At 33.6% G+C, this 15,961-nt stretch overlaps 1 protein-coding gene across 4 annotated transcripts in view; it reads right to left on the reverse strand.

Annotated features, from left to right (window-relative positions):
- The window catches only part of GPATCH2 (G-patch domain containing 2), a 175,763-nt gene that overhangs the window by 149,514 nt on the left and 10,288 nt on the right, over nt 1–15,961 (reverse strand). For 3 of the 4 annotated variants that reach the window (XM_045049003.1, XM_045049004.1, XM_045049005.1), the window contains exons 2-5: nt 14,630–15,346; nt 9,931–9,992; nt 6,725–6,907; nt 6,133–6,212 (exon numbers count right to left, since the gene is read on the reverse strand). In XM_045049003.1, coding sequence (XP_044904938.1) covers nt 6,133–6,212; nt 6,725–6,907; nt 9,931–9,992; nt 14,630–15,346 — 1,042 coding nt within the window. Of the gene's footprint in view, nt 1–4,524; nt 6,006–6,132; nt 6,213–6,724; nt 6,908–9,930; nt 9,993–14,629; nt 15,347–15,961 lie in introns of those variants that run through there. The other variant, XM_011291145.3, reaches the window with a different exon arrangement.

Consider the following 15,961-nt stretch of genomic DNA (forward strand, 5'->3'; position numbering starts at 1 on the left):
CTGGCATATAGTAAGCATCACTGTAAGTGTTAGCTATCATCACTGCTATTCTCGCTGCTAGGTTCCAGATTTCTGAAGCATCACCAACACAAAGGACAATATATGAAACCAGGCCAATTCCAGTAGTACGTAATAAGCAAAGCAAGGACAAATATTTTAAATATGTAGATAAAAAGTATAGGTGGCCAAATTTAGCAGCATCAAAATGCCAAGACTGAACATGTTCATGCATTTTTTCCTAAAGGATTTTAAAGGCTAAATATGGAGAACAGAATAAGCATTTACATACTTGTTGAATGAATATATGAATACATTACTATATATCTGTACTATTAAAAATGTATGTACCTATTCCACTTTTAATAAAATATAAGGCAATAAGACTAAATATCAATATTAATATTGATATTACTTTTAGTGGAACAGAAAGAAAATTATTAGATTCAAATTTTCAAATATCAATTATAGGGATTAAATTTATACATAAAGTGTAAAGTGAATAATGACACCAAAATAGAGAGTTTTACATCAAACAAGAGACACTATTAAAATGTCTTTTGTTGAAGAAATATTACAGTTCTAGTAAGCAGTACTTTTGTATGATATAAAATCCACTTTATCTCAAAATAAGTTCTAAGAAAAAAGTATCAATTTCCAGCATAAAATCTGGAACTCAAGCTGACTTTGAGATGAGATAAAAACTAAATTATTAACATACACAGTAATAGATTAGAATACATATATTATATATTTAGAATATTAAAAAAATCTAAATATATATTCTTTATGGATTCTGCAAAGTATCCCAAAATGCTTTAAGAATACAAACAAATATCAATTCACTGAGACTACAATTAAGCACTTAGTCACTGAATTCCACTAAAAAATACTGGATAACTAGTTAGCACGTAGTCAAATTACAGTTGGGAGCACACACCACATGTATTTTTAAACATCATTTTAGATATGTTTTCTATTACAAAATTTCTTAGACTAGTCTAAGAGAAAAGTTTATGTAGTTCCCTTATTTAAAGCAAATCCATTTAAAATGGCCCTTCTGTTGTAAAAGGCTATAAATCAGACTACATATTTCTACTCCAGTATCGTAAGAAACAATAAAAGGTTGAGCAAGTCATACAGAGTAAATCATTATAGCATCATCATCATTATCAATAAGCCACTCATGAAATCTGGTCTGGTCTTCTATGATATACTTCACAGAAAGAGAAATATATACAATCCTTTCTCTTATACAACGGACTGACTTAAGATTCTAAACAGATATAAATTATTTTCAGGGCTATTTCATTGTTGGAAATAAACAGTATGCTTACTTGTACAGCATGACAATTGAGTTGAAAGGTTGGTGTTCACATTTTGTTCAGATATTTAACTTGAGAAACATGTATGAATAAAAAGTCCATTAAATCAGCTTCATTTTCTTTGACAGAATAACCACCCCCACCATCACCACTATACTTGTTCTCATTCCAACTATACCAAAAAACAAAACAAAACAAAACAAAACAAAAAACCTGGACTAAAATGATGATTAAACTTTTAAGTAGAACGCTATAACCTTTAGGTAGAATTCCTTATGTAATATTTATGCTGGACTTCAGGTACCACAATTAAACGGAGCCATTTATTTCTTGATCTTTCAACAGATCACTCAATTTGAATGCTAACTTAGATAAATGTAATAACTAGTCTAAGACCATCAGTTTAAAAACTTTTTTTCAAAATCTCTCACCTACAGAAAACAGTGATTAATTAGGATGCTTAAGGGTAGAATATCTTGGCTATCAGAAATGTTACGCTTAAGTCAGGTTAATTGGATTCACTTTGTAAGTACTATATCCCCAAACAGACTCTCTGAGGGATCATTACTCTGAGGATGATTTACTCTGAATTGTACTTGATGCAAAAATTCTGGAAATATGGGAGATTCACACTGAATCTCCTGGATAACGGTCCCAGAATATTCCTCAGAATTAATTATCATTTGCTTAATTCTCCAAAAAGAGGTAAATGTTAGAGGCTGGTTAGCTAGGCTCCAAAAAAAAACCCAGTGCTTTATTCTAACCGGAGAGCAATAGTTAATTCCTTTCCACATTAAATTCTCAGAACCGTGACTGCATTCACACATCACGTATATGGGCAAAATTATTTTTTTTAAACCAGGTAACCAAAACCTCCTAAATAGGAGAGGTTTTTTGCAAATGAATGGCTTAATGATCAGAGGTTAGGGGGAAGTGTTTAGAACAGTTTTTTAGTCCACAATCAGGCTTTGAGATTTAATGCAATAGCTGTCAATCTAAAACTCATTCGAAATTATTCTTCGCAGTCATATTAAAGACAAAGCCTGGCTCAAATATAAATGAAGTATAAAAGAAACATAAAAGGCTGCCATATAAAGCACTTTAAATATTAGCTGTAAAGGGATATCATATATAAAATGTGAAAAGTTTAAAAGTCTAAAATTCTGCATTTGACCCATAATACAAATGTTCTCTAAATCATGAGATTCTATATTTAATATGCCTAACATAACAGTAACTATCATTTATTTAGTATATACTATGTGACTAAAATGGCGCTGGCCCAATTATGTACACATAATCTCATTTAATCCTGACAACACTTCTGCAAAGTAAATATTATCATCTGTTTAACAGAAGGAGGAAATGACATTCAATTTGTAATTACAAGTAAAAAGAAGAACCAGAGTGGGGATTCACAAAGTTCAGACTTCTAAACCTATGAATTTTCCGTAATTACCACATCACCCAGCTCAATAAAACTAGATAGAGTCGATCTTCATTACTATTTGCAGGTTCCACATTTTCAAGTTTGCCTACTCACTAACATTTATCTGTAACCCCCAATTATTTTTTTAAGATATTATTTTTAATCTCTCACCTAACGTGGGGCTCAAACTTACAACCCTGAGATGGAGAGTCGCATGCCCCTCGGAATGATCCCACTCCCAAATCAATTCTTGTACCACTCACACGGACATTCAGGAGCAGTGAAAAATCTGTCACCTGGCACACATGTGCTTTCCCCACCGAGGTCACGTAAGACGACAGTGTGCATTCCTATTTCAGCTCTAATACTGTAAACAAGCGTCCTTTCTGTGGCTTATTTAGTGCCACGTGTTTCAGTTTTGTGCTTTTTGTTGGAAATTCACGGTTTGCAATGAACCCCATACATGGTGAAGTGCTGACTAGGGTCTCTAATAAGCACAAGAAGGCCATGCTGGGCCTTAAGGGGAAATACGTGTGGTAGATAGGCTTTGTGCAGGTATAGGTTAGAGTGCTGCTGGTCGGAGTTCAATATTAATGAGTCAACAATATATATTAAGTAAGGTGTTTTTAGACAGAAAGATACATAAAACAAGGTTATGTACTGATCAACTGATATAAATGTCATGACTGGAGGCTCAAAGGAACTTAACCTGGTATTTCCCTTAGGAGCAATGGTTCAGTATTTGCTAATCAGCGTTCAGGGCAACTTTAGAACATAATTATGGTGAATAATTAAAAGTCCAACTGAAAACTTTCCATTAATATTTCAGTAAAAGATTCTTCTGTCATGTCCTTCAAAGATCATTACAGCTGTGCAATCATTACTCATCTGCATAAGAGAAAGAAACCTTTTGTTGCCATTCTGTTTAATGGGTTGCAGCTACGTGTTTGACTTTGCTCAGAAAACTGACCTCTTACAACCAATCTGGCTTTGCAGTGTGAAAGTCTACGGAATTAAATTTCAGTGTGAAAGTCTAAGGAATTAAATTTCATTTCTTATTACTGGATGTCATTGGTACTGTTTAAATATGACTGCTTTGTGAGATTATGATTTTTAAAATGTGATGGTTACATACAATATGGACAGTATGAGCAGCAACAACAACACTTAGCAGAGGGATTTAAAAATATCAGCACAAATTGGAACTCTTACCTTTCTTGCCCAAGTCAGATATTTTATTGAAAAAAAAAAAATTACAGTACTTAAAAATCCAAACAAGGACAATTCAGGATCGAAAGAAAGAAAACCTGAAGGAGCCCATTGTCTTCAGTAAAATTTGAATACAAAAAAATGTAGACCAGGAAAACAGTTTATGGCCTAATGCACTAGGTTCCATGATAAACACACATATATAGTATATCTCCATCAAGTGAAACTTAATCACCTTTTTACAATTTAGAGAGGGAAGGCAGCTTTTACTATGGTTAAGCCATGTATCATCAATACCATGAAGCTAACCTATCAGATGTAATAGCTTCTATAAAATACCACAGTGAGATTGCAATAAGCCTAGAAAATGGGCTACAAATCCCAGCTATGCTCAAGCAAGCAGTGAACCAAAAATAAAAATAGGTAAAACTGAACCAAGAACTAGATAGCATTCATCTAGATTCATGATTGGTAAGGCAAAGTTCATAGGCCAAGGTTTTAAAGTGACTTATTCAGATCTAAAAGACAGTCATTATACAAAATAAAATAAAAGCATTTACGTAATTCAGAAAAGAAATCATGAATTTTTACTCCAAAGGACACAGCACAAGGAAGCTTACTTACAATGACCAAATACCACATTATTGTACCTCTAAAATATCACTTTAAATATGCAAAGGTAAAGATACTCAAAGTTGCACTTTATCATATTTAATCTCCCCAGTTTAGACAAGCAATCTAAAAGATGTCACACATTCCTGCTTAATACATTTTCTGGAATCTTTCAGATTATAATACTTTCAGGTAAAGAAATGTCAACTTTAAGTTTCTTTTCCAATCATCATATTTAAGTTAGCCATGAAATGCTGAATTAACAATTAATCCATACAATAATATAAAAATACATGTATTAAATCACAGTTTTAATCAATTGGAACTTAATAAAAATATTAAACATTTTAATGTATCATTTTGAAGAATTCAAATGGCCTGAACGTTGTATAGTGTCTAAATTATACCATCAATAGAAATGTTACATTTTTCCCTCTGCTTGCGAAAACGAGCTCATGCAAGTATTTGACACTCACGCTGACACAGAAGATCTGCCATTCTAAAGGTGCGCACGCAGCTCTCACTTTAAACATGACAACATGATTCGGAGGCATACAGTATTAGCTGAAACACCAGCTTTCACATGATTTCCATAAGCTCTGAGCCAAAACGATAATTTTGAGTGGTTTCAGGTATTAGACAAAGCAGATATTTTAAAAAAAGTAATAGTCAATGAATGAACTAGCACAGGCTAGTTATCACTGTAGTTAGCTTAAAACTAGGATGATTTTTTTTTTTTTTTGTGGTACAATGAACACTATACTGTAAAATACAATGGGTTTGCAATACAGAGCAGATTATCCAAGTAGAAAGCAAACTGAACAAAACAGAAATTCTAGTAAAGGTGATCAACCTTACCTACTACTCATCTTAGCCCTTGTTAAAATACCCTGAGTAAAATGCAAATATTTTAAATAATGCTGGTTATATAAGACTTCTCTAAAAATGAACCATAAATGTCAATGCATCATGTTTATTTACAACAGTCAGAGATGTAAGAATTCGTTTTTAACCAGTCACAATAGAAACATTAAGGAATACTTATGTGAGATCTGGAAGTTTTCAATTTTCTAGCTTTTGTTAGCATTTTGGCAAAGCAAGTAATACATAAATGGATTCAATGTAAAAAAAATCATAAAAGAGAAAAATATATAAAATTTACAGTAGTTTCAACCCACCCTGGGCCAACCTACATCCCTAGAAAGCCTCCCCAAGCAGGTTCACTTCTGACTAAAGGAAGAATACCAGTCCTCCAGCAAAAACAGCCCCATCTTTTCATCAAAGAGGCTCTCACTTCAATGATACTCCTCCAGGGGAAGAGGACAGGAGCCAGGTTCCCTCGAATGTCATTCCCCAGATGTTCAAAACGTAACTAATTTATTAGCATTAGAAGATTTGGTTTATAGGGGAATCTCACTGGTCCAGTTTGTAGCCTACAAAAAAATGGATTATTTTTAAGTATAACATTAGAAAATGCATAAAGGATGAGGATGTGGCTTTTTATTCCATAGAAATGGATACATTTCCAAACATGACAACTAAACAGAAAAGCATGCCTACCATTGAAGTTGTGGTCCCTCCTGATTTTTTAATGTTCTTGGAAGGCAGTCCATGAAGGCGACTGAGTCTAGCTTGGAAACCTGGAAAATCAAAGCACTCAATTTAGAAGATCCTACGATCATTATTCCCATGAATACAGAATTCAGAATAAGTTGGAAGCGGGAAACGTCTTCAACAGTAGTGGGGGAAATGCAAAACACACTTAAAAGATCTGAAGCAATGCCTAGTAGAGTTCTAATGAGGTTAGCACACAACTACTGATTATTTGAGAACTAGGGCATTATTCAGGGCTTTTCTTTCCTCCTAATTCACCTTTCTAGTATTTCAACATTTTCACAATGGTCCTAGCAAGAGAGCAAGTCAACCTTTCTAATAATTCAAATGCATGATAAATGTAGTAGCTGAACTACTATTCGACATGTTCCTTTACAGCATCTTGTGCTAGACTCTTTCATCTCCCTTTTAGCCTAATCTCTTAATGAGTGTGTGTGTGTGTATGTATATATATATGTATACATATATGTATATATACACACATAGATATATATATGTAAAAGCCCACAATATCTAGCAGTCAGGAAGCACCACTGACCTCTTCTTCCCGGATGTGACATAAGAGGGAAAGAACCAGTTAAGATACTTTCAAAGACAGGATCTGGTAAATTTTTGTCTAGCTCGGTAGGATCTTCCTTTTCCCACCAGGGCACGACCCCAGTGATGCCACATGCTCCACCTGATTCCTTCTCATAAAACCAGTCACTCTGCTCATCGTCACCTGTGCAAAAACAAGAAATCCCCCAAAGCTTCAGTTTTATTACCCAAATACACAGGGTTATCAGATTTAGGTTTCTAAAAAATACAAGACAGAAATTATATCTGAATTTCAGAGAAATGATTTTTAATATAAAGTACTTGCATAAAATTTTAGTATGTCTAAATACTGCATGGAACATACTTATACTAAAAAAATTATTTGTGATCTATCTAAAAATCAAATATAACTGGGGATCCTGTATTTTATCTGGCAATCATATACACGATCTATACACAAAACTTTTGATTCTACACCACAGCTATAGTGTTTTTTAACACTATAACAAGAACTTCCATCAACAAAAACATAAGCTGCTATGTTTTAGAACCAATTTAAATATGTGAAAAACAATAATACTGGTTAATTCTATGGCAAAAACTGTACAGAAATCCATTTAAGTTACTACCCTTTCCAAATTAAAGAAAAACAAGCCTTAATCTCCTGCCGGGAATTAAAAGTATAAAACTGTAGAACCCGTTCTCTGCAGCTGATAATGGTATATAATTAGCTTAATTTCATGATTTGTATGGAGTGTAAAAGGGGAAACAATCACGAACAGATGTGACTAAATGAAATTAATCTGATTAAGTTCATTAAGAAATAGTTGTGAAAAAGTTGATTTTAAATGAAAAGTGACAGTACCACAGCATTTAGGAAGAAAGTGTGCTGGATTACTATAAGCAAGGTATTTTTAAAACAGAACACTATCCATACTAAGTTTGACTTTTGGGAACATCCATGAGTGTAAGTAACCATGGAAAAATGATCCATTTAAAATTCAGTTCAAAATGTACCCTTGATGTGAATCAACAGTATTTTGCTTTTAAAACAGGAATAATAGACATGTAAGTAGAAAGAACTACAGAAGGCAGATGGCTTTTAAAAGTATGTGACAAACAGCATTTTGAATATGATCCCAGATTCATTCAAGTCTTCGTGTTTCTTAGAAAAACTGTTAATTCTGGTTTTTAAGAGGGTCATCACAAATGCCATAAAGTTTTTTCCTTTACAGAAAGAGATTTCTGATTTCCAAAATCTCTTACTACAAATATTTTTAAAAGCAAACTAGAAAAAACCCAAAGCTTCAACTGAAAATGACTCTATGGAAAAACAGCCACACTTCAAATTATGAGGGAGTGAAAATTTTAAAGCATTTGGAAAGCCAAAGCCACCAGTTTATTTCAACAGAGAATTTAATAAAAATTAATTTAAAAAAAGCCACATTTCAAAGCGCATAAATATTAGTACTTTTACTGAGAACTATAAATTAAAATTTCCCAGAGCAGGTATAAATACAAGAAAAAAAAAAGGAGTCACTTGAAACTGATTACCCAAGATCTTAATTCCAATTGAGACAATATTATAATAGAAAAATGAGGTTATTTTATTTCGATGTGATGTACAACTTTGTTCTATTTAATAGGGAAATCCAGTAGCTAAAGATGAAGAGCTTGAGTGCTGAAGTCAGACAGACCAATCAGAATTGGAATGTTTTGTAACTGGGAAGTTACCTCAACTTTATTAGACTGGGTTTCATCATCCGCCCAAAAAAAGAATCTCACAGGGTTTTCTTAAGAATAATAGAAGAGCAGAAGAGCCTGCGTGGTTGAGCTGGTTATGGGCCGACTTTGGCTCATGTCATAATCTCATGGTTCTTGTGAGTTCAAGCCCTGCACTGAGCTCTGTGCTGATAGCTCAGAGTCTGGAGCCTGCTTTGGATTCTGTCCCCCTCTCCCTTTGCCCCTCAGCCACTCACTTTCTGTCTCTGTCACTCAAAAATGAATGTTAAAAATTTTTTTTTAAAAAGAATAAGAGCCTAAAGTAAATTGAATGAAAAACAGCACTTAGAAATATAAAATATAAAAAGCTCATAATAAATGCTAGCACATTATTCTAAACCATTCAAAGCTTTTCCGAGATTGATGGACTTGTCCAAAGTTATTTTTTAAAGAAGTTTTTGATTTCATTTCATTACCAAATTCAACATTTGTAACTCTGGGTAGGCACATGTATTTAAATGAGAGTTTAGGTATATTATCAAGGCAGTTAAGCTCACTCTGAGTCCCGAAGTTCTAACATATTTCAGCAAAGTCTCTTAACTTTAAAAAGTCTATGGTCTCTAAAACGGTATGTGCCTATTTATCTGGAATATATATGATTTATAAGAAAAAAATTAATGATTATTTTATTCCTATTGTCAAGAGGAAGAAAAGACTAAGAAACGAATGTGTAGGCAGCTATTACTTTGTTCTTTTTTTGTGTGTCATTAGACTATTTATAATTTAAAACAATAAATTTCGGTTTGGTCCCTTAGAACTTATTACTGCTTTGCTCTAAAGAGTCTCAAGAAAGGAAGTATTTGTGGTAAGTATTCGTAGATATTCCTTTTGCCCCTTATTGTCCTATTTTCTTCCCAAATGGGTAGTTTCAAAATAATGCCATGTTGAAGTGTGAAAAGCTTGAGGAAACTTTGAAGATGTGAAAGATCTAAGTTGTAAGACATTACTGTTTAACAGTTTACAATACTGAGTTCATGAAAGCTGTCTAATTACTTACAAACTGGATAGGAAGAATAAATGTCACGGCTGAATAAAAATGACAAATGACTTGCAAATCCATCTTTATTAATGCTTACACAGTATTAAATGCATTTGGAATCAGGTGGAGAATGAGAACCAGTGTCTTGTGAACTTGCTAAGAGACAAAATTGAAAAGACTGAGGTATGTAAAGCTTTCTTAAGGAAGATAATCCTTCCTTAATATTATTAGCCCCACATACTAGCTTTTGGAGATAATCAATTACGTTAGGTCATGAAGACAGGATACCCTTCGTAGTATAAAAAAGAACTCAAGCCCAGCCCACTAAGCAGGTGTGTGTAAGGTAAAGGGATTGCAGTCATCAACCTAGGACATAACTAGCAATAAGCACAAACTTTCAAATGAAGACGTTTTTCCAAAGGAATAAAAAAAATAGAATTCAGTACCTTGCCTTCCCTCATCATTGGTAAATAAACCAGCATCGGTGCTGCTGAGACTGCTGGAATCACTGTAATAAGGGAGAAGAAAAAAAAAAAAAAACAGATCAAAAGAACAATTGATCTCTCAGTCGTAAAATTTTAAAGAGACACGGCAGCTCAGAGATGAAACTTAAGCCTGACAAAGATCTGAAAGAAAATAAGATGATTTTTTTTTAATCAAACTGCAAATATTCTGGTTCCATTAACTACAGAGCATATTATTTTTGGCACATAAAACCACAGGAATCTAATGGGACCCTGACAGTAAGCCAGATGTGACTGCAACGAGGTGCTGACACAATTGATGCATTTTATTATCTGCTTTCATCAAATGCTCACTGCTCCTTTCTTATGCCGTGTGCAATTCAGCCTGAGCCCGGAACACCGCTGCTCAATAAAATGGGGAAAGTCTCAATCAAAAGCAGCCTAAGCCTTTCTTCAGCACATGAAATACAAGGGCCTGGGATGAAATTACTTTTCATAACCACATTTGCAAATATTCTGGAAAAGACATTACTTAAGAATTCACAACAACTCTATTACTTAGCATGGAAGAAAAAAGTTTACAACGGTAACAATCCATTAAGTCAAAGTTAAAATCCCTCTGAGCAAAACACTCAATATTGCCAATATTAAGGAGGGGGTATGTAAAAATAATATGTACCCCATACTTCCATAGAAGTTCAAGTATGCTACAAAGGCAAATTTCACAAATTAAAACAAATAGTAGATATTCGACTGACATGAATAAACTGTCACTATTAGTTCTAACAGAAGCAATGCTTATATGAAAATCTAGTTAGTTGAAAAACGCAAAAACAAGATCATGTAATAACAGCCTTCTCCTCTAAAGAAAATTGATGATCTTCTTTAAAAATTCTCATATACTTCTTCTTCCTGTAATTTTTAATTTTAACCAATTAGGAAACTACCTCAGGTGAATTTTATACTTTTCCTGTTTACATGTATACCTCTATAACCTGACTTATTAAACAAAATTAATCTGTTTTAAAATATTTAAATTGAGAGTTCAGGATTAAAACCACAAATGAGATCTAAACCCAAATGTTTTCTGAATATAGAATATCATTTCAGTTGTTTTATTTATTAAAAATAAATAAAAACAAAAAGCATAAAATTTGTTAAGTGGCACATTTTACCAAGGAACTCTAAGTTGGTACCTTTTTCTTTAACTTTCTTCATTAGTGCTTTCCTGTCTGCCTCTATCAACACAACCCTAATATATGGCCTTATCATATATACCTTGAATCACAATTCTTTTTCTGAAATCCTTGAGGCAAAATGTATTTAAAATTCACTTTTCAAATTTTGGAAAGATATGTTCTAAAATGACTAAATGACTAATAACGGTCTGGGGTAGCATTCCAGAATCAAACCTATTACTATATATTTTTTTCAATTGAATGAATATCCACATTAAATAGAGTTCAAGTTAGGTCTGGCCTCAAATGAATGAATTAGTTTTTCACAGCTTTCAGAATTCAGATTTAAAGATAAAGGATTGTGAAACTATGTGCTTTCTTTTCTTTCTTTCTCTCTCTCTCTCTCTTTTTTTTTTTTTTTTTTTTACAATAGTCTTCTCATTTCTGAGTTCAGATTTACCTCTTTTAATATAGTCTACATCTAACCAGGCTCATCTTTTCCAAATAGAACTTGCTGACTAAAAATATGATATCTTGGATGGGATCCTGGAACCGAAAAAGAATATTAAAGAAAAACAAGAGAATTCTAATAAAGTATTGACTTTCATTAATAATGTGTCAATGTTGGTTTATTGATTCTCACAAGTGTACCACAACAGGGGAAACTGGGTGCAGGATATATGGGAATAGGATATCCAGAAACTCTCTGTACTATCTTTGCAACTTGTCTATAAAACTAAAAGTATTCTAAAAGAAAATGTTTATAAAACACGTGCATATCTATACATATACACATAAATTAAATAAATAAAATAATAAAATGTTTTCTATTAAAAACCTAAAATTACTCCCCGTAGTTTTTGGATTAAATATAGATTTCAAGGCTCTATATGGATGATCCCAACCTAAATTCTCCCTATCTCTTGTTTATGTTCTTTCTCCAAGTGGCATCCCAATCTTCTCTCTTCTCTCTCTGCCTGCTTACTCTTCTGAAAGATATAAGGAAATCAGACTTCCCCCTCTGAGAGCAGCTCTTAGTCCCTAATGACCCTGGTCTTCATTTGGGATCTTTTTACATGTTTTAAACAACATGTTTCTTTGTTTGTATTTCACCTCATTGACATCTAGCTAGTTGCTCTAAGTATACCATGTAGTTGTCAGCATGTCCGATAAATCAGCACAAGAACTTATATGGAAGCAGGGCTTTTCATTTTCAGCATCTGACAGCCATTATGGCTCATCTCCAAGGACACCTCTTCCCACTTTTTTTTTTTTCTTTTTTAAAGCATGACTTTTATAGCATGGTATTCAGAGAGAATATATCCCATGAATGCTGGTCAAATTTGCGTTTGTGCACTAATCCCAATCCCCTGTGCCCCAATCTGTTCATTTCCCGTATTTTTGATTCTTGAAACAAGACATCATCTGAGAGTCCTCTTTCTCTTTTGTCCTCCCCAGTACAGTCAACCTTCCACTGATTCCAACTCTTAAAAGTGTTCTATTTTTTTTCCCTTTACTATCACTGCCATAATTCACTTCTCACTTAAGGATGGACTAGAGGTCAGTCAAAGCTAAAAAAAACACTGTTACTGAGATCATGTTACCTTGAGAAAGTGTAAATCTAATTGAGTTTCTTCGTTGTTAAAATTCCTCCCATTACTTACCAGGCCTTAAAACATGCTTACTGCTGTAGCCTCAACCCCCACTTTATGTTCTAGTCATAATGAACTACATGTACTTTACCAAATACACCCCACTTTGCTCCACAATCCATGCCTTAGCACTTGCTTAAATCATAGCTCCTTTTGGAAATCTTCCCTGACCAATACTTTCCGCTCAGCACACTTCATTTTCATTGTTTGCTTGTCTGCTATTCTAAACTATGGGGCTGCAGGGAAAAGGCACTGCCTTTATTTAGCAATCTTCCCACAGAAAGAATATGCATCTGAGTGACAATAAAAATAGTTACACGGCTAAGTTTAAAATCAAAGAAAGAAATACTTAAAAAAATGATTCAGGAGTGAAAACATCCTCTTTGAAAATTGGTACCTGGGCTGTTGACTGCTGGGTAGACTGATTATATCTAATAGATACTCAAATATTTTTTACAGTGAAGAGAAATCAAGAGAGTTGCATCTCATTTTTCTTCCAGGGTTGATGTCTGTCAATAAAAGGCAGACATCAATAAAAGGAGGGGCTTGAACAATCAATCCAAAAAGCTGTAATCTGTAAATAATCCAGAAATGAATACTTAGTCTCCACTACACATACGCTCTCTCCCAGCAACTGAGCAAGATCATCACTTTCAAGTCAAGCTTAGTAGTCCTCAGTCACAATGGCTCAATACTACCATACAAATAATTTTCACTATGGTATTAAAATGCTGTCTTTTTTTTTTTTTTTTTTTGGAAGAAAAGCAGATACCATAAACTTCTCAAAGCCTTCCTGAAACATTTTTTTTGTTTTGAATAATTTTTACTTCCTTAGAAAAATAACATAAATAGCAAACTATCTCTAATAAAAGCCCCATCCTATAAATTTTACCAGATCCTATTCATGTTTGTAATCATATTTATAAGCAAATATATATGTATATACAAAATAATATGTATTATTAAATACATATATATGAAGTCCATGGTCTTCAGTCTACATGATTAAGATGAGGTTAGTCTTACAAATTAAAATCAAATACTCTTTCCCAGTAAGCAATGTTTTTTTTTTTCTTTTCTGGATCATAGTTCTGAGTCTGGTTTTAAGAACATGCCTAAAAAGGTGAACAATGTCAATACTTTCTCATTTCCTACAGTAGCATTAGTTCTGTGTGAAAGAAAAATGATCACTTACCTCTTGATGTTGTCCAAATAGTACCTAACAATTATCATGGTGGTATATCTGCTTTCTAGAATAGGTACATGAGACTAGCTGCCAAGGGATCATTGTTTTTCTCATTTGTCTAATGACAAGATCAAGTTTTTCTAGACTGTAAATTAGGTTTTACAATTCCTAAGTGAGCAGAATTCCCAGTATTCCACAGACTTCTAAAAAGATCAAGCCATATCTGAAGTGCTACCAATTTTTGATTCTTAAGAATCAAAATAAACTGATGAATTGTGACACTAAAAAGCACCAAAGCTAAAGCTCTATAATTAAACAAATAAATAATTACAAATCCAATTCTATGAGTTCTAACTGTGCTGTTATTCAAAAGTGCATTCTTCCCCATTGAAAATCCATTTCCTTTTCTCTTTATAGCTGAAAATTAAGTCTTTAAAACACAATGGAAAGACTTTGTTTAAATCAAATAAGCAATTTTGTTTTGTGTTAAACACCATAAATTATAAAGAAATGTAACGATGGTTAAACAGGAATATCACTATGATTATATTTTATATTATTATAATTTATAATTATTTTAAAATAGAATTAATCAAAATACAAAATACGTTCAAGCACAAACAATGGAGACACGTATTTTTATATTTAGAGAATATAAAAGTCACCTTTCACTCATGAGTTCGTCTGAGACTTTTTGCTCTTCGTAGTCCATTTTGTCCTTATTGGTCTGGCTTATTTCCTCACTTTCTAAAACTACTCCTTCATCTTGGATTTTTGGTCCTTGTCTAATTATTTTCAATTTCCTTTTTTTGACTTTGTTCTTGGTAAACTCTTGATATTGGTAAGCTCTATCACTGTCCATGTCCTGATCTCTACAACCTTCAAGGGGCTGGGTCATTGTCCGTTTGTTAGAGATGTCCTGTGGGAGGTCCACGGCCATGCGTTTTACCTTTCTCCTTCTGCGCAGAGTTCTGTTCCCAAGGTTGTCCACGGCAAAGTCAGATTCGTGCCACAGAGGTCTTTTTCCTCGTACATTATTATTTAAGTTTGATGATGGCCTGCGCTTAGCCACTAACATTTGGTCATCAGAGTCACTGTGATCTTTTTTATTATTATTGTGATTCTCTCTATAGTCCTTGCTTGGTTCCTCTAAACTAGAGTCAGAGCCTTCACTTAAGCAGTGACCAGTCTCCCATGGGTGGTGAACATTATATGATCTCCGTTTTCTCCCTCTCCTTTTCCTTGCCTGGCGTTTCAGAGGGCAAGATATACTTCGAGAATGATCTCCTGTTTCAGCAAATCCACCTCGAGCTTGCTCTGAGCTCTCCTCCAATGCTGAGACAAGATCATGAACCAGTTCTTCCATGGTTCGACTGAAATGCCTACATTTTCAAAAAAAAGAAGAAAAAAAATTAAAGAAAATAGTATTAACTGCATTAACCTAGTTTATTACAGCAGACAATTCACTCTAAATCTAAAATTAATAGTTATTACAGAGAAATGTTTAAAAGCTATTTAATTTTTCTATCCCAGATAGTTTCAAATATTCTGACTCATTTTAAGCTCCTTTTTCATATGTAAGTTCTTTTATTAAACATACGAATTACTTCAAGATAGAGTAAGCATAATATCAGCAATGAAAGATCCCGGTAATTTCCTATTTTTACTGTGTAATTATAGAAAAGTTATTTCTGCTTAAATCCCTGCTCATTAGTCTACTCCTGCCCTTTCCCTAGAGCCAGTTTTGCTAGAACAGATATGGAGAGAGCTTTCTCAAGCCTTCCTCCAACCACCCCTCCCCCACAGCAATTTCTAAGTGAAGAAGGAAACTGTAGAATCCTCTACTCACCACACGCTCTACCCAGTCACCACCATGATATGCGAGGGAGATGGAAAGACTGACAGGTACTTTCAAGATTTGTAATATATGTGAAAGGAGAGTTTAACCAGACACTAGGCATATATTTAGGCCACACTAATCTCATAACTCAGTCAAG

This window comes from Felis catus, chromosome F1 (genome assembly GCF_018350175.1).
Source record: "Felis catus isolate Fca126 chromosome F1, F.catus_Fca126_mat1.0, whole genome shotgun sequence".
In the NCBI taxonomy this organism is placed as follows: Eukaryota; Metazoa; Chordata; class Mammalia; order Carnivora; family Felidae; genus Felis; species Felis catus.